Raw genomic sequence first — 27,917 nt, 5'->3', positions numbered from 1 at the left:
GAAACCATGCCAAGAAAGGATCGGCGTCGAAGGTAACTACAAAATACAGTTTTCGTCGATTGTACGCCCAAGCGGTCAAAGTAACAGCATTGCTACTTAATTAGGAGCAGAAGAACGCCTCAAATTTCTGCCCAGTTACAAGTAATAATAATAGTCGTCCAATTATATTTTTATCTGAGCAAGACACACACAATGTACAATGCGAAGTATAAGTAGCACTGATGCGAGTTTTGCCAACTTGCTACGACTAGTAACCAGAGGTGGTCAAAGTAGTCAAGAAAGCTACTCAAGTATGAATGAAGACAAAAAGGTTGGGAACCACCTCACATTCAGACCATCCCAAATCCTGACATTAAAAATGCATTCATGTCGATGTGTGAGGCTTGGGTCGCCAGATGAAATAAAACCTAGATTTGGGTCGCGGTCGAAAAAGTTCAAGAGATGAGGAGAGACGGAGATGCGCTACCAATAAAGAAGCCGGACGCATCACCATTAATACACTATATGTCTCTCGCTTTGTTTCAAGTAATTTACTTCACTTATATCTTCTGAATTATGATACCATCAAATGTTTGAATACAAATCGTTTGCTATTGAAGCAAACCTACTGCGACAGTTTGCGACAGTTTATGGTCGGATTTCCCTGTATACCAATATTCTCGGTATATTGACAAAGTAATCCCTTAGCGGGCTCACTTACCAGAAAAACGGCTGAAACTCTGTTTGCTCTCTATCAAACTTCTGTGATATGAAGGGGCTTGCATTTGTCGCCTCCATTTTGTGTGACATGTGCTGCGAAATGTATACAGTAAAAAGATAAAGCAGGGGTGGCCAACCTTTTTACTATTCACGTCCGAATGTCGATTACTTATGTTGTCTACGACCGCATTCCAGGGCATAGGCCACGGCCGCATTCTACGCATAGCCGTAATGAAATAACTGGACGCCATACCCATCTTAAACTGTCCCTGTCCATTTCCGGTGAACTCCGGACTAATCTTCTTCTTCGTATCGGCTTACTATACGCACCGAAATCGCGAGTGATCATGTTATGAATAGTTACTGGGATACGTTACGATCGATGAATGAATTTCGTCATTAATATCAGTAGTTTCAGAAAGAAATTTCATTCGGGAGGAGCGCACGATTCCAAGTTGGTATTTCTATATGGGGCGCATCATTTTCTCTGCTCTTCGCATCTGCACTGTTAGGCTCAGATTGTATGAGCGCTACTCTATTAAAATCGAAAAATGAAGTCACATTGAACTGCGCACAGTGCGAAGAAAATTTCAAGATTTATTAAATCTCTCAAAAATTCTGGAGACAATTCGTAAATTAAATTTGCACGTCGACGGCCCCAACACATAAAATTTGTTTACTTGTCGATAGCTACACAAACTTCCTTCTACGGCAGCAGGTTGGCCACTACTGGCCAAAGCTTACTTGTGATTGATTTATCTTGATGACGTCATTCGTACAGACCTAGCGATTAGCTAACATATTTAAAATAGGGCAAGTATATACCAATATGACTTTCCGCCATGAGTGACATCATACGATTGGGAGCAAGAAAACCCCGAATAAAAATTACTCCGGCAGTCAGGAAGCTTAAAGATCTTACCACTATTACTCCTATCGAACAAGACGGATGCACCAACTTGCTCAGGGTTTGCACCTGAATATAGCTTTAGCTATACCAATGTATAGATTGCAGAGACGCAATAGCTTCTAGACCAGTGGTTCCCAAACGTTGGGGAATTCCCACTGGTAGGGAATTCAATGGTTTCTGGTGGGGAATAGACGCATTTGTTCAAAATTATATACGCGACAGTCTACATCAGGGGTTCTCAACTTCCCTTGTATAACGGGCCGCATTTTAACAGCAAAAGACGTCGCGGGCCGCAGAACAATATTACCTATTGTATTCATGGGTTACTATTAAATTTAGGCTATTGTAGCCTATTTTCCAGTCGTATACGGGCATTTCTACATTTTTATATTCATTATAAAGCATTAATATACACTGGACAGCGTTCGTAAGTTTGCAGCTGCTGCTTGTGAGAATATCTATCTTCTAGCGGCGCATGTAAATCCCTTCATGGAGCGTGAATTACATTCGTTGCCAAGTCGGTATATGCAACTACAAATCTTTATACCAGAGAGCCGAACTCTCTGTTCCAATGCGTGGGCGAGCATGTATAAAATGACGATAACTTTTGCGTTACAGAGGCCATTATCACATTGAGCTCTGAGTGATATGAGAACAAGTCTGGTGTTTGAGGCCATTTCTGAGCAAACCAATCAACCCCTCTCCTTTCCGTCCATGCCTGGGGCCTTGCACCAATAGTTATAGAAGTTAGCTTCGTCAAGTTGATATTTTTCGCTGCCCCCCCCCACTTCACGTTTGCCCAGCCAGCATTTCCTCTGCATATATGTCCACTCTGATAAAATTCAACCAGATAACTAGTTATGCAATGTCGGTGGATTCGTCCAAGGTTGGGTTAAAGTAGTCTACGCGGTTACGTGTTTCATAACATGCGATAAAAGATTGACAGATATTGATATTACTCGTCTGGTCACAATTGAATCAGACGACTGTATCTTCGAAATTTGTCAGGTGATGTTGTCCTTGCTGCTAACTTCCGGAAACAGCAAATATTCGCAAAGTATGTTACGGTTTTATTGAAATCACACCTTCCATATCAGATTTCTTGGGTTTAGCGATATTCGAAGCAATTTTAAACGATGCGTCTGTAACGTCGTCGGCAATCTCAACAACCGTTTGCAGCGAGTCAAACACTCTTTAAAAGTGTAGGCCTACTATACGTAGCGGAATTCTCTTGAACCAGAGTCCAGCCGAACAACGATTCCAAACAATAACAATCTGAAGTCGAGCATATATCAAGAAACGAGAACACATTAAAGCAGTGGTTCTCAAACTTTTTTTACACACGCCACACGCCCCCTCCCCACCCTTTTTTTGATTGGGAAAAATTTCGTTCTCCCTTATCTTCATATAATGCAACCAGAATGCTAGCAATACGAACGGCTAGTTTGATGGCATGGAAGGTTATAGCCGTTGATTAGAGAATTCTCAAATACGAAATTTGGACTATACACAGAGAAATAACTATGAATTGGGGATGAATTTCGGGCAGCGTGATTTTTTTCAGTTGACCGCAGCTTCGCACCCCCTTCAGATGCTTTCACGCCCCAAATGGGGCGTGCCCCCCAGTTTGAAAACCACTGCCTTCAAGAATGAGTAATCAAACGAAACAGAGACGGTGCGATAAAAGAGCCAAGTATCTAAATTAATTTGTAACAACACCGTGTCATTGTAATTGCGTTTATAATGAAAGATGTCGCGGGCCGCAAAATATACGTCATCGGGACGCATGCGGCCCGCGGGCCGCGGGTTGAGAACCCCTGGTCTACATATTCACGGAGACACATGCGCAATTACCGTTACCAGTTAACTGCTCTGGAATGTATGTATCGAAAATTATATTGCGTGTTGTTCACAAAACCTCATTTTTAACTCTGGATGGTCAATGATGGCGTCACAAACGCATCCAGCACGACTAGCTTGACGTGAAATAACGCTCTCGCGAAATTTTGAGCGTTACTGGTATAGGTTTACAATACGTTTTATGTTGCAGTTATAGGCGATTGTCTTACGTACTGGTGTCGTTGTATGTCTTGTGTAGACAAACCAGCAAATAGTTCTGTGATGACAAAAGTGCTGGGTAGTGGGGAACAGGACCGTAACTGCCGCACCCCAAAGCCCCCAATTTGGGGGGGGGACGAGCTCGAGGAGGCCCAAAATTATTTCGTGAATTAACATAAATTACGTATTTTTTTTTTAAATTTATGCCACTTTTTCAAAAACTTTTCGCGCTAGTTGCGCGATTTATTATTGCCGAATATCTGATTATTGGGTACCCGTCCCCCACTCCAATACCACTTTGAAATCGTATGTGCCTTTTAGTTTTGGCGATTTCCATATCTTTTGACGAAGTCAATATACCAACGTGTCCGCTCGAAGATGTTTAATTCTTATCTAGAGGTCCTACCATTTCCAACACACCTCACTCAGCTCTACTGGTGAATCTGATTACCTGAGCAGAGAGGGGATAAAAAATTCATAACAAAATTTATGCAATTCCCGATCATATTGACCGATTCAAACACAAATTATATAAATTCTTAGCGCTTTGCGCGTTTAGTCGCGATGAAGTGCTGACGCACTAAACAGTAGACCAAATGTAGCAAACAAGTAGCGGGAGAAAAGCGTACAGGTTAAGCGGGGCTGAGGTGGTTCTGGGGGGTTTATCACCCTGTGGGGGCCAAAGACCAACGTTTTTTTGGCGGGGCTGACGAAGTGGTGTTACGGTCCTGGTGGCGAATGAAGGATCGGAATAAATCAGAAGTGGGGAATGAAGACAAAAAGGTTGGGAACCACTGTTCTGGACCGCTTACCTATACACAGTTGAGATCACTTGTAAACTGTCGGAGCAGAGTTGTATAGCAATTTGATATTCCGTCGTATATGAAGTTACCGTTCAGACGTAACTTATACGGCTTTCGTTGCTCAATCTTTTGCATCTTAATGCCAACAAATACTACAAAGTAGGGATGGTGTGAACGTGAGGTTCACGTTCGCGCTCTGTGTGTGAACCTTACAAATTTAGAGGTTCACGTTCACAAACGAACCTTGGTAGGTTCTGCACTGTGAACCTTTTTCATATGTTACAATTTTCACGTCATTATGACATCTTTGGTTGAAATTTATTGCATTTCAACTGCGGGCCACTCTATGCATGGCGCTGGCAGCATAAAAAATCAACACTAAACGAGCATGTACCTTGACAATCTCAAAAAATTTACTTGCTTTGTTACAAAAGTTTGCTCAAAATATACAGCTTTCCGTTTGTGAATACTTAGTGACTATCTGCTGTGAGCTTGACCCGCAATCATACAACATCAAGAGCGAAATACGCTACATGTAGGTAGTCAGCGAATGATGCGTATTCAACCAATCAGTGTAATTGATATCGTTGTTTGATGTAACAAATCTAGCTAGCGTACGGGGTCCATCTCGATTTCATATGTTTATTGTGCCATAAAAACCAAATCCTTGCAATTGGGGTGTTGGCTATACTGCTATATAACTTGTTAATGGGGTAAAGCCCGTTTTACACTCTGCTCAATATCAACGGAGCTACACCAAGACGCCTAATAAGGCGTAAGCTTATATTACATTTCAAGTCCTCGTCGAAATTGTTGGCAAAGCAACGAAAGATATTGATTTTACGGGATTATTATATCATTTCATTGCTTCAGTTGATACATTTAGCGACGTTTAGAAAGTCAGTATGTACTGCAGCATTGTGGCATTATGTGGCCCGAGTCGTCGCTAGGTATCGTGTACTTGTGCATTAATAGGGTTGGAATTAGCAATATGACGTCACGTGACCTCATGAGGTTCCCGTTCGCACAGAACCTTTCAAAAAGGTTCGCGTTCACACGAACCTGAACCTTTCATAGGTTCACACCATCCCTACTACAAAGTTTTAAATTTTTTTGTTCACGAACGCCTGGATCATTCAGGGGCATGGACCATCCCTATTGCAGTCCAGTATAATAAATATTTCACAGCGAACCAGGCATATGGTGATTACTCCATCAATATAACCAGTGGAGACTGTGACACTTCTGAATCGCGCGATTGTACGATCACTTTACAGCAAAATTACGAAGTTGGCGATTGGGCTTACGTTTACCACCAAAAGTAATCACGATTATTCACGGTCACATTTATTTAATTCCTAGAACTTGAACCTTGAACTCGTATTCGAATAAGATTAAAACAATTGAGATAAGATTACATCATGAGAGATTAATATTTTCGAAAATCAAGACTTCATTTCTTGTTGCGTCACACATGTTAGAACAGAGGTCTCAAACTCAAATGTGCTCGCGGGCCAATTTCCTAGTTTTTGATGACGCCGCGGGCCACAGCTTCAATAAAAGGGATATTCAATGTATAATTTCCAAGTATGCTATATTTGACGGGACCTTGCAAACAGACATTCCACAAACATCGTGGAAATGTAGTTTACTATCGTAATATTCACGCTTAACACGGAATCATATTTTCAAATATTTGAATAAAATTCATTTTGTGCCGGGCATATTTTTTTAATTAATGAGTTATAGACATCATGCGAGTGAATACATCATGACATCGTAAAACTAATATTGCAGCTGGCGGACCTTTGACGTGCCACAATTTTATGTAGAATATTTTAAAATCTACTGAAGTTTGATCTGATATCAGAGCATTTGAGCGGTGTAGCCTAATCCTGGTTTTGATATAGTCGTCATAAGTATCGGCTATTGTTACTGTCATTGTCAAACTCAAATTAAATCAGCGTTAGATTTTGTCTTGGATTATTATTGGTACATATCAATAACATCTTGAATATAATCGTTATTGAGCCATAATAATAGCATTGCTTCTTAACCTTTTTAGCGATCGTACCCCATGTGCTTCCAATAAGACTTCTCGTAGCCCCCTGTCCATTTTTAACAAGATTTCTGATGGTATATATATTATATTCTTATAATCAGAAAGCCCATTCACATAAAATCGCGCGTATAGAACGAAGATATTTTCCAGTTGAATAAATTGGCCATGAAAATCCACAGCAAATAGGCCTAATTCCACAATGCATCTCGTACACCCTGATGTGGTGCTTCGTACCCCGATCGGATCTATACGGATCCTGGTTAAGAACCCCCGGAATAGAAATGTCCAATCGGCGAACAATTCATTGGTGCTACAGCTGTAGAGCGTACTATACTACCTTACTCGCCACCGATAATAACATGGATAAAGAGAACGAACAACACTGAGCATGTATAACCAATTACACGTCACGGGGGTCACATAATACCAGTGGTTGCCATATTGAGCCGATTAGATACCTATATACCTTACGCAACGCAAGCTACGAGCTTTTGATATATTACACTATTCCCTATGACAGTTTCATAGATTGTTGCGTCCGTAAGATTACCAAGTCACCGTTCCGAGTCGCAAGTCCTCTGATTTTAACGTTTCACCCGACTCAACTCGAGTCATTTTTATTCAATCACCCAGTCAATCCGAAATCGAGTAATTTCACGAGAAGGTCGCACCAAACCAAATCACAATTTTCGGTCACGAATCATCAACGGCCGGGTCATGTTTTATCATCATGAACTAGAAACGTGACGTAATAGCTGATCTTCAACCGCATGGTAGCTTTTAAAAGTGATGTGATAGTGAAGTTTGTTGAGATTTCAGTGGTTTTTATAGTCGTTTAAGCGTGAACTTTAAGTTCTTATATCTAAAAAAGATATATGACACTTGAACATATTGTTGACTACTTGAAATTTCAAAATGCCGCCGCCGGCCGCACAAAATGCTCACGGGCCGCGGGCCGCGTGTTTGAGACCTCTGTGTTAGAACTTAATCACTGACGAGCTGTCACCTGCCCTCAACTATCGAATTACCTTTGACCAGGGCATGGTATGGTACGGTATGGAATGGGAAATTTCCATACTCCATACCCGCCTCAATAGTTCCATACCATATACTTACAATTTTCCATACCATAGCGACATTCTTTCATGATACTTTTTCCATACTGTCGCCGTTGCTCAATCTCCCAGATATATTCTAATTTTGATGTGTAGACATTTTCCGGCGTTTATTTTCTAATTGTTTTGGATAAAATTATCCATTCATACAGTGCCGATGCACCAATTCTAACACCAATTTCTTTGTGTCATATGTCAGCATTGTAGATTGGCTTATCATCGAAGACGGAATGCAAAATATGTAATGATTATTTGGGAATCACTACAAAAGCTCATGACATGTAACCCTAGTGTGGTAAGGCACTGCTAATAGTGCTGTGGAGATATTGTCTACTAAATTACATAAAACAAAGGCATTGTCCCATTGCAATATATAGGCCTATTGAAATACAATTTTACATCGCTACAATCATTATGGATTTTGCGACAGTGGATTAAATGTCCGATGCAATGCGTGGGTCATATTTCTTAGCTTTATTAGCCAGCATCAGTGTGTCGATTCTCCTATCAGAGATAACTAGATTTAATGAAGTTAGAATGCGTGTGGAAGGCCGCCATGGTGTGACGTCGCTCGGAGACAAGCTACATGCCTTTGAGCTAATACAATAATGCTTATATGTGAAATAGATATTGCGTGATGATCATCCCAGCAATACGCAGGAAATGAGTTCCAAGTTCAACAAATTGATACCATTATCTTGTAACTGCTACATTCACAGAGTCTACGATTTACAAACTCCTCGTGGTACTTTAAGGAGTGGAAGTTACGATAAGCGCAATGTAAACTGTAACTTGACAGCGGTCGAATATCATTCGTTTTTATGATATTTTTATTGGAATAATCATTAGCATTAATATTATTTTCCTTTGTATGCGAGTTGCACTACCTTTTGCCTTCAAACAGATGCCGACCGTTGAGTCTCAGTCGCAATTTGAAATAATGAACATAGACCTATCGTCAGTCAATAATTTTCTGAGGTATGCAATCGATTTGACAAATCGAAAGTTGGCTACTGCTCTATAACTTGTTAATGGCATAATATTGGCAGAAACCCGTAATACACTCTGCTCAATATCAACGTAGCAATACTCGGGCGCCGAATACATTGTCCGGTCTGGCCTGAGCTTACATTCCCTTGCAAGTCCTCGTCGAAATTGTTGACAAAGCGACGGAATTTATTGATTTTATGGGATTGTTATATCTTTTGATTTCCCCAGTTGATACATTTGGCGATGTTTAAAACGTCAATATATGTTCTTCAGCATTGCGGCATTATGTGGCCCGAGTCGTCGCTAGGTATCGTGTATACATTGAAATAGGCAATCACTTCACTGAAATGTAGGGTTGGAATTAGCAATATGACGTCACGTGACCTATGAAGGATCAGCATTAACCAAGCGCCAATTTGACCAATGTCGATCGTGTCGAGTTGTTCAGAAAATTTGATATCCTTGGACAGCAGTGGTGCTTGTCATTCTCGTTCTTCGTGCTCTAACGGCGCCTGTTGGTGACCAGAATCATGGCAGAACGATGGCATCACACAATCATACTATTAGCACATCGGATACCTACGGTATCGAACGTTAGGCATAGATACTGCGTAAAGACGGAATTGGTATTCTTAGAATACTTGTCAATATAATCAGCAGCGAGGTTCACAAACCCGACGTTCCCAGCTGATGCAAAGTATCGCAATATTAGATTTTCAGTTTATGTGTATATACCTTGTAAAGCGAAACCTTTTGTGCAGAGATCGATTAATCGTAATCAGAATATACCCAGACGGATACTAGCAATTCCGCTTCTGATCATATCTGACCAAAATGTGTCAATACGTTCCTCGCGCATGACTCAAAACACATAAAACAACAGGCGGTTTCTGGTAAATCTTCGCAGTTAACGCGACCGCAGACTTTACCTAGTACCCATATGGGGGCCTATGTCAATATTGCTATTGCGTTGTACAAAGGTTGCCGTTAGAATAAGTCATAATATTCGTAATCACCAGCTCAAAATCAGAGGTGGTCACGTAGCGAATTATTTCTACTTTTCTGAGTACTCAAATGTTTATTCTCTACTAGTGGAACTATACTCTAGTAAATCCAATTTCAGTAACTTATACTTGTACTTTTACTTCGCCGTATTTATATGACATACTTTATTTTCGCTGTTTACAGTCTATTAAGTAGAAATATTAAGTTCCTCCAACAACCTAAGAGACAGAGAGAAACGGGGAAATTTAGAGCCTGTTTTCAAGGAAAGCCTGTATGTTCCTTCTCACTAGCGTGAGCTCGAATTTTACTGATAAGACTGAAGATAACTGATACCTGATAATCGTCAAATATGCATTTTATATTATAATAGTGTGAGATTAAGTAATAACATGCTTATTTTCAGTTTAGCTTTGATTGGACCTAATCGTATGCAGTGGTTTAGCTTTACCCAATACCACCTTACTTCCCTGATGCATTTGACTGCCAAGCAAATTCGAATGGATGTTAGATCTATGAATTAGCTCTCGTGACTATAGACTCCAGAGACTATTAATGCGCTGGTATCAATATTCGGTTCATATTTGTGTTCACTATCCGTGTTCGTTTTGGTCGTACAAACTTAATAATTCAGCGGGGCACGTTCGCAAACGAACTTTACCAGGTTCTCTCCTGTGAACACTTTTCGCGGAATAGCAGAATGTTACGGTTATCTCTTATCTAAATCAACATTACTAGAAAACGGCTTGACCCATGTTTGTTTTCCGTTAAAGTCCCATAACGGGAACGGATGCTGTGTATCGATCAGGATCGCCGCCATTTTGTGGCCGTGCGTTATTTTCACAAATATCGCATGGACTCAATATGATTACTGTACTGTCATTAGGGCGGTTTTTGTTGCCCAAAGAACGGAAGATTTTGACCTAAAAATGAAATGTTTGACGTTAAAACCTTAATTACGACAAAATTTTGCCCTCTTGTATATAAATTAGGCATTTTCGTGCATAATGTTAGAATTGTACTACTTTTTGACTTCAGAAATGACAAATTATTTCATGAAAAAAAACTTTATTTAACGAAATCTGGGCCTAGGAAGAATACCAGTAGTTACATTCCGCTTTATGGTACAATTAATTAAAATCTGTTGTCTACTCTAAAACGTCTGTCACGGCTCACGAAATGACTGCACAAGACATAAAACAGTTTACCGTTTGGATGCGTGCGAAACTCTCGGAAACTCTCGCATATGAATGAAAACTTTGTTGCGTGTATATTAGACAATTTCGGCATTTCGAAAAGCAAAACCGGAGCAAGAGCTGCACCGTACTCACAGTTGCCACAAAATCAGTTAGGATATTGCGCTACGTTGAGCATACAACACCATGCCAACCTTTTTGTATCATTTGACCGTTTGTGATTCACAATGAGCAGACAAAGGGTCGTCTACAACGTTATAGGCCTATCAAGCAGGCTACAAGCTGTAAAATGTCGAATGATAACTTCACCAACAGTGCAAACATCTATCTATGATACCAATGAAATTAGTTTGCAAAAAGGTTTTTGACTTTGTAAACAATTTTGACAATTTTGTAACCTAACGCTGCCATTTTGACAAAATTTTGCCTTTTTTGCAATGTCAAAAACATCGATCTATAGTAGTAGTATATAACACTCAATAACAGTATCTTGCCGACATATTACCAAATAGCTGCCCAAGGAAAAGCACAATTTAGTGTGACGATAATTCTTGATAAGAGGCACACAAAAGTCAAGACACTCACTTATGACTCTTATTTGCTAAAATTTTACTACATGTCAATCGAATGTGAATTAATATAAGATATAGTTCTCATATAGTCTGTCTCAATCAATCTGCGCTATTTCAAGCCGAGGTGGAGTTAGCCTCTGCCACCGCCCCAGTAGGTCTATATGCTGTAGTAAGAGGCTTCATACGTAATTGCTCGATTCATTTAATCCAGACCCGGACAAAGTGCGGCCCGAGGGCCAAATGGTGTTTAATTCTGACGTCTTCGCATTACGAAGTACAATTCGTCATTAGCGCATATAGACATGTTTCGTATGAAATTGGTAGACTCTCTGAGATTCCAGAAATTTGTTACACAATCCCTAGTTTGGGAAGCCGTGGCATAAAGGATGTATTCAGGGCGGAAATATTTCGCTCATACAATAACGAGATTGGAGTTTTCCTCTCTTGATGTCTATTGCTTCGAAAAGTGAATAATTGATCTAGTGATGGCGAGTGGTGATTCCAGTAAATTGTATAACCCTCTAATAGGAATGTTACCGTACGAATTTTGTGTTCGCAAAAAGCACCGAATGTCTCTCTTGAATAAACAACAAACCCCACACAGCCAACGTAAATCTAGACCCACCGCTGTCCACCTTGATAGAAATCAAACTTAATACATTTTTCATTTTCGGAATAGCGATTTTACGAAGTTTTGCTTATTACTGTATGATACGATGATCCCTGTTAACTATTTTAGATCGTAGCGGTATTCTTTATACATCGAACTTTGCCATGGTCGATCAATCATGTCAGCGGCATGACTGGAAATCAATTACGAAAATCAATCCTAATATCTACCCGCTATGTGAAATGGAACCGTATAAATTGTGTGGGGACTTTGCGGGATTAAATCCATTCGTCAGCAGCGCTCATGACCATGTCGGTCTATACTGACGTTTGCTACTGACGGCAGTCAGCCGAAAAGCTTTTAGCGAATAAATTTAACAACATCAAGTAATTTTTCGATGCATTTTTTAAGAAGCTCATATCCCATATGACACAATTTTTATAAACTGTCGCGTAGTACTGATGGCGGAAACTGATCAACAAGGGTTAAACAGATCCTCTCCCATCTTTTACACTGCAACCAATATTGCTATAGCATGAGACGTTTGTTAAGCGCCCTTCTGGCGTTCATTACAGGGCAGCTGAATTAGTGCTGCTGAGGTATAAACGTTGAGTTTAGTGAGACACTTATTTGCATTTCAATTATAGGGGATCATTGTTATTGGGCTGACATAAATCGAGCGGCTCACCTATTGTACATTTCATGAAAGATGAAAACTATAGCTAGGCCTGGTACAATTAATTGCGATTGCAATGTAATGTTTTATCCAGATTTTGGCCCATTTCGCATTGAACTCGTTACCCGCGAGCTCAGACTAAGGCGTAGATACATTTGTACCTATGCGGACTAAGTTGTGTGTCTTGAATTGGGTCTGACCATGTTGCAGTGGGAAGAATAATTTGATTTGATCATGCTTGCATGTTATAGAGCAATTTTGATAGTGCGTGAGGCAGTTAAATGTGACAGAATATGGTATAATTATAAGCTGATTTCATGTTTTAGAAAGGCTAGCAGTGTCGATTCTCGTAAGGTGGTTTTGAGAACCCCGGAATGAAGAAGCCTTCCTAGGTGCGCAGCTGCGCGTTTTATTCGGGCTAGATGCAATGATTCTAGTATTAATCATATAGTGATTAGAGTCAAGCACTGAAAGAAGATATTTTCTAATACTAAAATTATGCGCCCCTTTCCGCTATAAGATGTATATATCACAGAGCATCATAGTTTCTATACGTTCTCCCCAGCGCATGCAGGACCTTGAAACCTGAATTGGTCGTATCACGGCATCTAAAACATGTAGTACAAAGCTACGCTCGTTGATAGAGATAACAGTTCTGTGACGACGTCATCAACCCACAGCATTGGCGCAACGTGCAATAAAATAGCTACGGTCAGCAAATTATCTTTATGTGGTGTAGAACTAGAATTATTTTCATTTCGGCCGCATGAAAGGTACATATTCGAACTTTCTGCATCACAGACATCATAATGAGTGGTACTCGAATGCTATACTCGAATCGAAGCCTATTACTCTAGTCGTAAGAGAATCGCCCAAGTACTAGCTTTATAGCCCAGCGCTATACTTGTGAGTTCACGAATTCTAGTTCGAACAGAAGCCTAGTTTCCTAAAATGAGCTAGCGAATGAGCATTACCGCATCAAAAGATATCCTCATCCCCCGTTTTTGTCGTATATTTACATAGATGTACTACTTTGTATAGTTTCCCTTCACTCTCGCAATATTTGAACTCACGCGCAGGGGCAGGCCCAATGGACTGGCAAAGGTAATAATTGATATATTTGTTATTCCAGAAAATTCGCACATCGCTTACTGTAACTCGTGAATGAAGTAACAAATCGAGTATAAATACTCCTTCGCAAACGCTGTGACTGCATATCTGTTGTCTATACACTGCATAGGATCTCACGAAATATGAATAGGCTAGTTTGGCGAGCGACCATCTACAGCTGCAGACTTACAATCAATCGACATGGCGTCAGACAATTCAGTAGTGGAGCGAAGAAAATTTTAATTGATACCAACACTGATACCGGTGTTTGCAAAATGAAACTGAATAACCCACACGCCAACAGTCTTGATAGGGACATGTTGGACGCTGCGGTGAAGGCCATACGGGACGCAGAATCGTCGCCACAAGTACGGGGGATCATACTGTCTTCAAACTCAGATACTGTGTTCAGCGAGGGATTGGAAGGGAAGGAAATGTACCGTCGACCGCGCGAACATTTAATTGATTACTGGACGCGTGTGCAAGATTTGTATCTGTCCTGGTACGGGTGCAGCAAACCAACAGTTGCAGTCATAAATGGGTACACGGCTGGTGCGGGCTGTGCGTGGTCGTTGATGTGTGATTATCGCATTATGCGGACCGGAGCTACGGCTGCGATTGGACTTACAGAAGCTAAGCTGACTCCTCCAGCTTCGCACTTTTTTATCAATCTTATGCGGCCAGCAATCAATAACAAGGCGTCTGAGTTAGCTCAGCTCCAAGAGACAATGTTCGATTCGTCGGAAGCCTTAAAAATCGGACTTGTTGACGAACTCGACAGCCCCGATAATCTCATGAATAAAGCCGAGACGCGGCTGAAATCGTTGATGGGCGTGCCCGCCCAAGATTATCGCAAGACCAAGCTACTGACAAGGCAACCGCATTTGAACAAACTGTCCGGTATGCGAAAACAAGACACTGAGGCTTTTGTGTCCGCAGTCACGAATCGTAAAACAGAAATAGGTCTTGGCATATATGTGAATGCCTGTGCGGAAATAGAGCGAGTATACTTGGATAGTGCATCCTCTTGTGCGTAGTGTGATTAGGCATTCACCACACGTATTTCCAAGCTAAGCAACGAATATAGATACTTTGCTGAGCTTCGCTTTACTTTATAATGACGGCGACAGAATACATGACCGATAAGTAGATATTTATTTTACTATACTTATATATGCCGATGTCGCTCAGAATCAGCATGTTTGCTTGCCAGCTTCCACCATATATTCACATGGCCGAGTACTATTCCATAACGTAGACTACATGGGAATATATAGAAATTCTTATTATGATAGTATCCTGCTTATATTTGCTGAAAATGTTGAAGATTCGGTGATCAGAATATTTCCGAATTTAAAAGTAATATTGTGTTCTTATATATATATGCATGTCAAGACCTGTCGGCGAGTCGTCATTGAAATTCATATCTACCTATTATTTTTTGGATATAAAATAATATTTGTTTGAAATGTTGCGTTGCCTTGTTGTTTCGTTTGATGGGTAGAGAGATGAGGAAGTATTTAGACCAGTGGTTCGCAACTGCCGGCCCGGGTCAATCATCCTACCAGATGTTAGATTGCAGTTTTATATCTGAATTGCATAATACAAGTTGTTGACGGACATGGAAAAAAGCTTCAACTTTTTAACTAATTGAAAACATCGCCGTTTCCATAATTTACAGCACTATTTTATACTTTATATTACGTCACAATAACGCTGCCTAGCTGTTTAAAAGTATAGGTTACAATATGGTACTGAAAATGAAAGTGACTGAAGTGTCTGAAGATAGTATGCAGTTTTGGGCTCCTTACTCCTTATGTGGATAGGACAAATAATGTTCCAGGTAGTAGAAGAAATTTTTTACATGTAAAGCAGGGGCGGGCAACATACGGCCCGCTGACAGCTTCCAGTCTTACATGATGTGGCCCGCGGCCCGAATCTACATGCATTTGCGTGCCAATGTTTCCAACATGCCGCCAGAGTTCAAAGAACTTGTCGACAACTTTGATCGACCACAGATGTCTCATTGACTTCAACAGCTCTTGAAGTACGTTGTGTCAATATATTCATTAACTATACTGTTTTGGTCTCTATGCTTTACGATTAAAATCAACATTAAATATGATTCATTTCTACTATAGGTGGATAAATATGCGAATAATGTGTCGATGCAGGAATCCGGCCCGCCGAGTACTTCATTTTCCCATATCCGACCCGCCAACTGGAGAAGCTGCCCGCCCCTGCCGTAAAGGATCAACTTCAGTCTTGACAAATCCTTTTGGCAGCGCATGCTGGTCGAACCTTTATCTGTCTTGGTGTGCCCTGGAGCGGAAAAGGCCTACGGTGCCTAATAGATCCACAGGCTGCAAAGTGCACACTCACGCCCATAAATGGAAAAGAGCCATATTCCCAGGTTTGCACATGCCGTATGCTGCAAAATGACAACACATAGCTCAAAACATTTCGTTAAGAAACCCACAATTTAGTGCAGGGGTCGCCAGCTCAAAACGGGTCCCGGGCCACTTTTCAAATTTCGCAAAGGCGCATGCTGCAAGAATTAAACATCGAGACAAAATAGGCCCGACAGTTTAACAACCACGTTTTAAAATTTTGCGGCAGTGCAATGCCGCGTACTCTTTAACTTGAGCGACGGCCATGCTGGTTACTAAAAAAGAAGTATTATTCATAAAATAAATATATTTACGACAAAAATACCATGATCATTACTTTCATTTTATTTTGAAGTATGAGCTGCGCACAATACCTGACAACGCTGTTCGGCGACTATAAGGAATCGATTTTGTGGCTAGCGAGGAGCTCGACGTACAGCGCTATCTAGTGGGGAAGCCCTAAGCCCTATTCGAAGCGTCTCTGGCAGTGTCTGTGCCTTTGCACGTAGAACCTCATTCTTCCTCGGTGGAGTGCTGTTGTCATCGCCGAAGCCGGATCAGCTAGTGAGGAATGTGATGTTTGGGGTGTTGAAGTTGCTAGTGACGTTGGACACATGAGAACAGCATATTGTGAAACAACGACAACAATATCTTGAAAGTGAAATCAATTTCATCATTTCAAAACGCAGATATATTGACCTCTGGATTCATGTAAACATATTGCTTTTTTGTTACAATGCATAAATATGCCACTTTCCGGGGAAAATTTCAGAATATGTTTTCAAGCTTGTTTACGCCGTCTTCTGATTCATTATTACATAACGAGAGCTGCGGCTTCCCGGACACTTTTTGTAGCGTTTGTAAGGGAGAGAGAGAGACAGTCTTTATTTTCATGCAACAGAAATATATAAGCAAACAGACAACCTGAATGATGATACAAAAGAAAAACGCTAACATCATCTTCGGTATCGCATAGGAATGATCAGTACGAGAATTGGTGTCAACTAGTCTGAATACACCCATGTCCCATATGGGCATAGTGCGGAGCATGGACCGGAGCCGGATTGGATATCCGGCCGGATTTTTTAAATTTTGGCCGGACCGGATCGGAGCCGGATCAGTATTTTTTCAGTTACGGCCGGAGCCGGATTGGAGCCGGATCACTACTTTTTTGATGCGGCCAGAATCTTTATGGATAAGCATGACTTTTATAACTAAATAACTACCAATCAACCACACACACACACACACAAGTAACCGCCAAGCCAGTGCGAAAATAAACGATGCATATTTATAAATTCACGGAACCTCCGTACCGTGTAGGGCCGAATTTCTGGCCGTACTTTTACATTTTTGGCCGGAGCCGGATTGGAGCCGGACCACATAATTGAACAACAGGATCGGAGCCGGACCAGAAAATCTGTCGATCCGCTCCGCACTTGGGCACCCATAAGATCAATTTTAGTACATTGAACTGTGACATTGGGCACTAATAGGGCGAGGTGGATGTCTTTCGGCATCCTCCTATATGTTCATTACATCGCATGGTGTCTTATCGCATTGTGTGTGTCTTGATCGGATGAAATATAATCTCCAGATTATTGATTATTGTCTTTCCATACAATTGTCTTCACTTAGCCTATAGTAATACGACAATGCGCTTTATTGCGTATTGCTGTTATCCACAACCTCATTTGCTCTGATTACGTGATATTCACACTGGTGCGACAAAGATATCGCCTCTTAGTCTGGGAAATATATTTTACTGTATTTTACCTGCTTGGCAATTTATTTTCTCTTTATGGTCCCGGATTTCAGTGCTGAAAGTATTCATATGCGATGTTGATCACTATCGTTTTCCCGAGGCTCTTTCAATGTAGTTCCGGCTTATCAGTGACACATTCATTTTTCAAAATAAATTAGCAACTTCATCATCCAATCTCGATCACAAGCCTTTATCAAGATGTAAACGAGTGAAAAAAGCATCACTTTCCCTTCAGGCATGCCTGGAACACGATATTTGGTCATAACGAAGTGTCGAAATTTTTCACGTAAATACTATAAATTCAAAAATGGTCGAAATTTCAATTTCAATTTCAATTTATGTAGGAATTGACCCAAATTTGGTATGTAGCGTTTTTTTTTAGGCAACCTGACAATTTTATCACTAAGCGAGTGAAATTTGGAAAAAAATATTTCTGAACAACCCTACTGTGCAGTGTGCAGTGCGCACATCCGCACAGTCAGATCTATATTATGATTCGATATAGTAAGTCGTATAAAACAGGGTGTGTGTGTGCATAACCTTTTCGTAACATGATGATGACTCCTAGTCGGGCATACAAGTAACATGCCGTTAACATGCCTGATACTAATGCATTCGCGTAGTGACGCACCCAACTTATCTTCAATCAATCAATCAATCAGGTTTATTAATATTTTCATCGTTTCAAAACATCACAAGACTGCGATACAATGAAAAGATAGGAAGGTGTCGAAACAACTTGGAGTAGCCATTAAGATCAGACACCCACCTTAGCCTAGGCGAAGTAAATAAGAGGCATGCACACTGAATGAAAAGTAATGCAGAGAATATAAGACGCAAGCGACAAAATGAGGTGGCCTGTGGCGGAGAGCGAGGTCGATGTTAGGTCGTGGTCCGGTAATCCTTGAGACTGGCTAGTATTGATTTAGAAGAAATTGCTTGTATTCCGACTTGAATGCGGACATGCTCGACAACTGTCGGATAGCCGGCGATATGCTGTTCCACAATTGGGGTCCGGCATACTTGATAGAGCAATGCGTTTTCTTGTATTCAGTCCTGACCATATGGTAGTTGTTCTTCGTTGACGCGCGTGTGCTGTATCTTTTCGATTAATAATGTGTAAATCATTCTTTTTCAAAAATAATGTGTCATTGTGTCAATGTGTCTCTCTTGCAGGCATCGCGTCCACGCCAATGCATACAGTGCTAGGGTTATAGAATACCGTCAGTTTATATTCATAACGACAGGTAGGTATAGGCGCATATGTAGCCTACTGCTTATACACTGACCGTGCCATTTATACAACTGTTCGTCAAATTGCGATGGCGACGTTATCCTACGCACAAACTTTCTTTCGCAATAGTTGCCAGCCGCTTTCTCGTCTTCCTCCTGCTGTTTGGATAGGATTCATGAGCAAAGATGTGATTTCGAGCTTAGAATATGTTAATGATTGAATGCGTCACTAAATTATAGTAAGTGAGGGCATCGCATTTCACTGTTTACAGGGGTGAGTGGCAACTAACGTAAAAGTACATAATCTAACCTTCATTTTGACTCTATAGTCCAAAGGCTGGCACTATAGCCATTGACGCGATTTCCTCTCTCGAATATGCGCCATCGACTTTAAATGGAGCCGGAATACTCAGAGGAAGGGGACTGTACACGACGGGTGCTTTAGTCCGAAAGTGTAACAATGTTTTTCCCGCAGAAAATGTACTTAAGTTAATTCCGTTAGGAATGGACCAAGATGATATTATGGTGCTCCCTGGCATGGCCTTCCAGTACTTACAAAATGTATAGGGCAGCGGTCCTTTTGCTATGGATAATTATTATCGAATGGGCAGGGTGGAAAGTAATTAGTATTCTCGTTTTTAATCGATTTATTGCAGTAATTTAAAGTCTTTTCAACTCCTTGCATTGGAACGCGGGTCTGACTGATTTTAATATGTATATCGTTTGTCTCTAGACCAACCATTGTGGATTAAGTTTAGCAGACCAAAGTATACTGCCGCGAATAGTAGTAGCTAGCATTATAGATTTAGATTTGCAGTAATCGCTTTCAGACAGTGTAACGGTCGTAAAAACTACTGGAAGCCATGATACAGAAAAGCTTCTCTTGAATTGGCTTTTACCGACAGTATCTTTGGAAATATCGAAGTGTACTTTTTGTTGCGAAGTACCTATACTCCCGTCAGGGATATCTAGATTGACTCCGATAAGTGTGTAGCTGAGCAGAAAAATGACTTTTCAAGGAGAAATAATTGGAGAATTTTGGGTTATTTATGAATGAATGTCCAATACTTCCTATGATATCCTTACATTTGTTGATTAATTTTATTCAACATATTTTGTTGTGAATATAGATTTAAGGCAGCTGTGAAACTGCGAAAAATGATTCTACGATCTCAAAGTAGAACTTGAAAATTAAAGGAAAATAACGGGGTAAATCACTGGTCGCTATGTAATATCTTCGTGTTTTGGTACTTCCCACATACTGCATACTGCAGAGTGCACTTTCCGTGTAATCATATCAATGTGTACCAGGTGATCTCGTAAACAAATACTTTCGATCGAGTGGTATAAACGCAAAACAGACCGGCGTAAAATAGGAGACACCGTATACGGGTTATCCATGACATCATCGGCCCTAGATGGCGGTAGTTAGCAGGGCTGCTACGCGACACGCGTGCCTTGCATAGCTGCATATGTAGTTTATAAGTGAATGACGCAGGCATAACATTGTTGATCATTTGCTTCATGCTCATTATCCACATCATTGAATTTACAACATAATTTTCTAGTCTTTAAATTATAGAATGGAGCCTCCGTTACCGTATCACTTCACGTCCCGTCCCGTTACCGTAGGTATAACTTGTGTTTACTCCGTTTCGCTGTTCGAACCTCAATAATTTTGGGGTACACATTCGCGACAAGACTTATTACAAACTTACTATAGTAACTTGTGTTTACATATTCAGTAAGCCTATTTCCATGTATCGAATATTTGTTGTACATATAACATGCTACGATAGAATTAGGCTACATCGCTGTGAGGAGTTTAGCTGTATTAAAAATATTATTTTTTTCAGTCTACAGAAAAAAAAAATATGAACATTAAATTCCACGACTCGTTTGTTTACGGACCAATAGAAAGCGATGATTGGAATTATCGAAAGCAAATCAGAAGAATAAACCGCCAGGTAATAGTGGCGCAATAGAAGATTTACTCGGTTACTGTCAGTGATCTGGATATACGGATGTTCGAGCCGGCTGCTATGCTAACAGCAGGTAATGTTCAATATATCTTCTGCTCGTATCTTATTATATTCCCTCAATCTAAAATACCACTACATTCGCGTCAGATGAGAGAGGGTGAACTGTAAACTTGCACTCAGGGCATAGTATGGTATGGAATTTCGGAATGGAATATGGCAGTGGTTCTCAACCTTTTTGTCTTCGCCGACGCCTTTTGGGCCGTCACGGACCTCCGCGGACCCCCTCAAGTTTTAGTGCAAATTCATCTCAATTATCGTCTGTCTTGTGCAAATATTGATTGTAGGCTAGGGATAAACACCAACAAATGACTTGTCCTGAAAAAAACATTTTACTATATATGTGGAAATTGGGTAGACTTTTATCATACCAAAGCAAAGTCTGCGCAGCTGCATTTCTTGAAAAAAATGGTCGTGCATTGAAAATCCACGCTTTCGATTTGATAAAACGAATAGGAGTTAGCGGAGCTAATATAATTGCGCGTAACGCTTGCGACGACACCTTTCGGAATGATCGCAGCATATATGTCACCATAGGAGAAAATGCATTTCGTGACGTGGTTTCAATTTCAAACGACTCTTCACTAATTTGCTGAGACTGACAACCTCAAATCCAAAATAATTTGCAAACATTTCGAAGTCAACTTGATTGTCTTCACTATGATTTTTTATTCTTTCCAAAAGCCCCTACAAAACATTTTTAAGCAGCAATATGCCTGTTTCCGCGGGCTATTGGCCAATTGAAAATTAACACGCGTCTGCGCGGTGGGATATTTGATATCAGGCAATAGTTCTGTTGATGTAAGTCCGGAAGCTTCAGCAGTTCTGGAGCACAGCATCCTAGTGATTTCCCCGATTTTATGAATTTCAAATTAGGTTATCAATCATTTTACAAATTTAGAGGTCTCGCGGATCCCCTGAAAATGCTTCGCGGACCCCCGGTTGAGAACCACTGGAATATGGCAATGTGCCAGTATGCGGTACAGTACATAAATTTCTAATTGTGATATGGAAATTATTTCCATACTTGGACAATTTTGCCAAAACTATGTGAAAGATTTGTGAAGTCGATTGCAAACCTCACATAACACCATGTAACATAATTATGCAAAAGTTTTAGTTGGCTAAAAATTCTTATGCATTGTGTTTTAGTATTCTAAACTAATTACCAAAATACAAAAATTTTTCCTGAATCGTCTCAAATTTTGACGAAATGTCAATTCCTCACTTGCAAACACAATGCAAACACTTTACAAATCGTCAGAAGTGGTTTTGTTTGCGTGACATGCGATTGTGAAATGAGAAATCTTCTCTTACTATGGACCACAAATAACATCATGTCACAAAATTTTGCTAAATTTCAGTTGAGTAAAAGTTTTATGTAATGCGTTTTGCTATTCCAAACCAATCACTAAAATACAAAAATTTATTCTGCAGTGTACCTAGTCTTTTAGAAATGTCACTTTTTCTGATTTCTCGTTTTACTCAAAATTGCCCTGTAATAATATGCATAATTCCTAATTGGACGTACTGACACACTAACAAAACGAAGGAATATGCACAAATGGTGGCTATCGTATGGACTATAAAAGGATGGAAACACTTCAAAAAATTTCCAAAGTGGGTTTGTTAGCATGATTTGGGTCTATAGACTGAGAAATCTGCTGGTATCATGGACCGCTAATAATCCCCATCATGACGCAATTGCAACATCTTCTTTCCAACTCATACATATCCTCCTGAAACGCGTAACTATTTTCCTTGCTTACATCACCCATATTTGAACTCATGAAATCAAGGTAAAAGTGCAGGTAATGCGTTTTTAAGGGCATGCCCCACTTTATTTTTTCGTATATCTCGATCATATTGCATGGTTACCAGAGATTTATATTCAGTGCTTCGTTTATTTCCAAGAAAATTTTCAATTTCATCCCGAAATGCCTTGAATGCTCATTAGGGTTGTCCAAAATTTGGAAAATCTCAAAAAGTCTCCGTGATTGTGTCTCATTCTATAGATTATTGATAAAAAACAACAATTAGCCTGAAAGAAGCTTACAGGAAAGCCGTTAAGATTTCGGTCAAAGCGTTTGAAAGTAGCTGCTCAAGAATGGGCGTGCCACTGACCATAGAACGGCGAGAAGACTAGTAATCAAATAACCACGGCTCTTGATTGGCTAATCGGCTATGCTTCAATGACCACGGCAGCAGCAGCTTGCTGATCAGGTGTTCAAGAAGTCTGCTACCGGCGGGGATTCCGAGTGCGCATTGTTAGTAGTTTGGCAGGTAATGTTTAAGATTAATTCAGGACATGTTGAGGTACGAAATACATGATGAACAAACAACACCTGCTTCACAGAAGCTTTTAGAGCAGTGGTTCCCAACCTTTTTCGACCCATCGCCCCCTTTTCAAGGTCAACACCGATCATCGCCCCCCAAATTTTGTGCATTTCGCTCCGCATTGCTAGGTGGATGACTAAAAAAAAAAAAAAAAAAAAAAAAAAAGGTCAGCCGTTTTTACGCGTCATCGCCCCCCTATCGCCCCCTTCGCTATTTTCGCCCCCCGTCGCCCCCTTTGTCCATTTTCGCCCCCCTGTCGCCCCCTTCGTCATTTTCGCCCCCCTAGATCGGCAAATCGCCCCCTGGGGGGCGATATCGCCCACGTTGGGAACCACTGTTTTAGAGCATGACCGCTTCATTGTGAAGGAAACGGCTGAAGCCTACATGTCGTGTTTTCATCGAGAGAAAGCAAAGGCGCTTATGCAAGTGTTGAGCGAATTCACCGTTTCAGTACGGATCCACCATCAGTGAATACAAATATATAAAGCTTAACAATGACACTATATAGGCTACTTTGTGTGATCTTATTTGATCCAGATAGTAGTATATAGTGAAGTATTGAAGGTTCTAGGGATCGACTGAATCAGCCGGTTATGCGTGGCAGTTATACTTACAGCAAATTGAATTCACTTATAAGAGTTGTCAAAGTCCTTAATGATGCTGCAGAAAAGAGGTTTAATGTAAGCACAGGCTATGCTGGATATGATATCCAAACTATGCTGGATACTATATGCAGCATAGTCTGTGCTTTGCTTTACACCTCTTTTCTGTGGGATTAATAAGGACTTTGACATACCATATCCAGCACAGCTTGTGCGAGTGTGCGTACATTACCACCTCTTTTTTGCGTTATCATTAAGGACTTTAACAACGCCTACAAGTGCATTCAATTTGTTGTAAGCATCTGATAAGGGCCAAGCATAACCGACTGATTCCGCCGACCCCTAGAGCATTTAAAACGTCACCTATATACTACAGCTTCAGCCCAATAAGATCACACAACGTATAGTGTCATTGTTAAGCTTTATATATTTGTATTCACTGATGGTGGATCCGTACTGAAACGGTGAATTCGCTCAACACTTGCATAAGCGCCTTTGCTTTCTCTCGATGAAAACACGACATGTAGGCTTCAGCCGTTTCCTTCACAATGAAGCAGTCATGCTGTAAAAGCTTCTGTGAAGCTGGTGTTGTTTGTTCATCATGTATTTCGTACCTCAACATGTCCTGAATTAATCTTAAATCATCACTTGCCAAACTACTAACAATGCGCACTCAGAATCCCCGCCGGTAGCAGACTTCTTGAACACCTGATAAGCAAGCTGCTGCTGCCGTGGTCATTGAAGCATAGCCGATTAGCCAATCAAGAGCCGTGGTTATTTGATTACTAGTCTTCTCGCCGTTCTATGGTCAGTGGCACGCCCATTCTTGAGCAGCTACTTTCAAACGCCTTGACCGAAATCTTAACGGCTTTCCTGTAAGCTTCTTTCGGGCTAATTGTTGTTTTTTATCAATAATCTATAGAATGAGACACAATCACGGAGACTTTTTGAGATTTTCCAAATTTTGGACAACCCTAATGCTCATGCTTCTCTCGCAGTCATTTTATTTTCAAGTGCTTTACAAAAGATTGCCAACATTCCCACATACGCAAGAACCTGGCACGGAAAAATACCGTGAAAATCGTTCATGCCCTTTTCTCGACTGAGGACATCGTCCCTTAGTTTCAACCTTGGAGTAAGAATCTCCGCAATTGATTTAGTGAACAAGTTCTTGTTGGTTCGGAATGTATGGTTCTTGATTTATATCTATATTGGAGATGTTGAAGTCATCATCGGAGTCATTTTATGTATCTTTAAGTCCTGTCGAGTCTTCTGGAGCTTTTTTGCGTGGTAGTTTGGGCAGTTGAAACTTACTGCAATAAGGAACAGGTGCGAAGAGATGGCATAGAAGGATATGCAGTGTCAAGTCATTTTTTAGTTATTCTGAACCTTGGAATGTCACCCTTACAGAAATATTAGTTATCTATAAGGTTTCGAATTTTCCTTCAGATTCTTTAATAGGAAATGACATTGAATGCCGATCTCCCCTCAGCCATCCATCCACATTCCATCGGCGTGTTTCGCAGATTACATGAAATGCCCAGGTTTTATCTTTGTCTCCAATCTTCATGCCAAAGTAAAGTTAATAAGTACAAAAAATACCTTACTTCTATCTATATTTTGTACTTATCTTGTTTTAAACTGATATACAGACATCAGAAACATTTGTGATGTTGATCGTTGATATTAATGTTGAGATTATACTCAGTAGATCCACAATCAGTAGGCTACATTAACAAAACAAAACGAAAAGGAAAAGGAAGTTGAGATTGCCTGCTGTTGTAGCCAATACTGACTAACTGAGACTGAGAAGATGATTGTTACTAACAATTACCTATTATGAATTGAAAGCTTAAAAATACATTTTTAAACGACACTTGAGGCAAATAAAGGCCAGAAACATGTTTTACTAAGTAGTATGGTATAGAAAATATCAAAAAATCGGCTCAACCAAATTTTTGTTACATGGTGTAATCGATCACTGACAAATCTCTGTTGACATCTCAATTCCGACTCAGCCCCACACACCCTGGTCGAGATATTTATGAAGACAACAGAGTTGCACAACGCACAAACGAAGGAAAAAATATTAATGGTAATTATAATTATTATTTAAATCCATATAATATAAAAACTTACGGATATCGATCGCTGTCGCGTTCCAGCGTTACATATAGCTTATCGAGCCATATCTAGCTTGAGATAGCGTAATGGTGATGCGACCGGATTCTTGATCGGTAAGTGGTGAGTTCGATCCCCGACCGGTCACACCGAAGACTCGAAAGCGGGGATCAACGGCTATCCTGCTAGGCTCTCAGCAATATCGGATAGCATGTAGGAGAAAATGGGGGTGCAGACTAGATGACCTTACTATAAAGGCCAGTTCGCATCTCCGTCGTCAAAGCATTTCGGTGGTGCAGGCGAAAAAGAGTAGGCCTATTATCTATCCGTCTCAAAACTTCCACTTTTCAAATTACCAAGAGGAATCTCAGACTGTGAAAGTGTAGCAGTTATACATGAATTCATCAAATACCACCTCCCAATATTTTTCTGGCTACGCCACTGGTCGCAGCACGCTCATATCAGCTCCGCCCGAGAAACAATCAGCGATCGAACGAAGCAATCGCTTCAGTCTTCAAACTTCCGACAGCGATACACAGATATTGGATCAGATAAGCCATCTTTGGCAGTATTTCAACCCAATTCCACATACCGGTATGCTGCGGGGATCCTTCTAATTGCAGTCAGATTAAAACAGGAAGTCAAGTAACGTTTTTAGCGATTTATCCATTTTAGACAATGTCCTGATGCAGTTAATGATGTGTAGTGTTCGAGTCGGCATTGTTTTGCAATGGAGACCGCTGACTAGAGACTACTGGAGACTGCTACTGTCATATCTGTGGGGGGAGGGGATCAACGTTCCCTCAAAGCTGCGCACGTGCGCAAAGGCGCAGTGCTGAAACGGTCTCTGCGCACAGAAAATCTAGACTGCGCACAAAAAATCCAAATTTATGACTATTTTTTATTCGTTCGCACTGTTGTCCAAGGGACCGCGCAGGCGCGCAGACTTGTGAAAATTAGAGGGAACATTGCCAGGAGCAAATACCGCTATCGCTGAAGTCTGAAACCGAGGTACAAGTGCTGCCTGCAAAGGTAGATATTGCGCTCCGTGAGAAATTGCAATCACGTGCGCCTCCCGAAAGACATTTTACTTTTAGCATGGTCCCGTGCGCGTCAGCGATACTGATATCATTTCAATAGCGCAATCTTTTCTGGGAATGGCGAAATAACATGGTTTGACAAAGTTATAAATAACTATGGGCTAGCTCCAAGTTAATCTGCGAGAAACTAACGAATAGTCTTTTCCGCGTGGTGGAGCATTGCTTAAGATTTACTGTGCAATTACATGCCGTGAATTTTCGAAGTCATCACTTCCAATCAGGCGAATTTGATCACGTACGGTGAGATAGGATAATAAGCAGAATATGCAAGTACAAGCACCAATATTGTTTAAAAATCTATCTCTTCGCAAACGTTGATCGGGAAATGCTACAACTGTGCACTGAAGGGCGCTGAATTACATCAGCTTCTCAGCAGCACAAATTTGGGTTTATTCGATTCGTTTGAACGGGAATCTTCCGTCGATAAGGTCATACGCTGATATTGTTCTTGCTTCAGTCAGACTTGAATATACGTATCATTATATCTGACTCTATGTCTTGATAGTAATGACCGCATATTGCCGGTA

At 40.6% G+C, this 27,917-nt stretch overlaps 1 protein-coding gene, 1 long non-coding RNA gene and 1 pseudogene across 2 annotated transcripts in view; all 3 read left to right on the top strand.

Annotated features, from left to right (window-relative positions):
- The window catches only part of LOC145445025 (enoyl-CoA delta isomerase 1, mitochondrial pseudogene), a 288,929-nt pseudogene that overhangs the window by 251,364 nt on the left and 9,648 nt on the right, over positions 1–27,917 (top strand).
- Positions 13,819–15,272, top strand: LOC145445001 (enoyl-CoA delta isomerase 1, mitochondrial-like). The gene has a single exon (XM_080323087.1). It carries the CDS (start codon positions 13,947–13,949, stop codon positions 14,838–14,840), a length of 894 nt encoding a protein of 297 aa, XP_080179213.1. The 5' UTR covers positions 13,819–13,946; the 3' UTR covers positions 14,841–15,272.
- The window catches only part of LOC145445037 (uncharacterized), a 31,051-nt gene continuing 23,876 nt past the window's right edge, over positions 20,743–27,917 (top strand). The window contains exon 1 of the long non-coding RNA XR_013916865.1: positions 20,743–21,246. This is a non-coding gene — a long non-coding RNA (uncharacterized LOC145445037). The remainder of the gene's footprint in view (positions 21,247–27,917) is intronic.

Source organism: Botryllus schlosseri, chromosome 8, assembly GCF_051294905.1.
Source record: "Botryllus schlosseri isolate E-star chromosome 8, Bs_hap1, whole genome shotgun sequence".
Taxonomy (NCBI): domain Eukaryota; kingdom Metazoa; phylum Chordata; class Ascidiacea; order Stolidobranchia; family Styelidae; genus Botryllus; species Botryllus schlosseri.
Note: the sequence above shows the minus strand (reverse complement) of the source record. Positions and strands in the feature narration are given on the sequence as shown.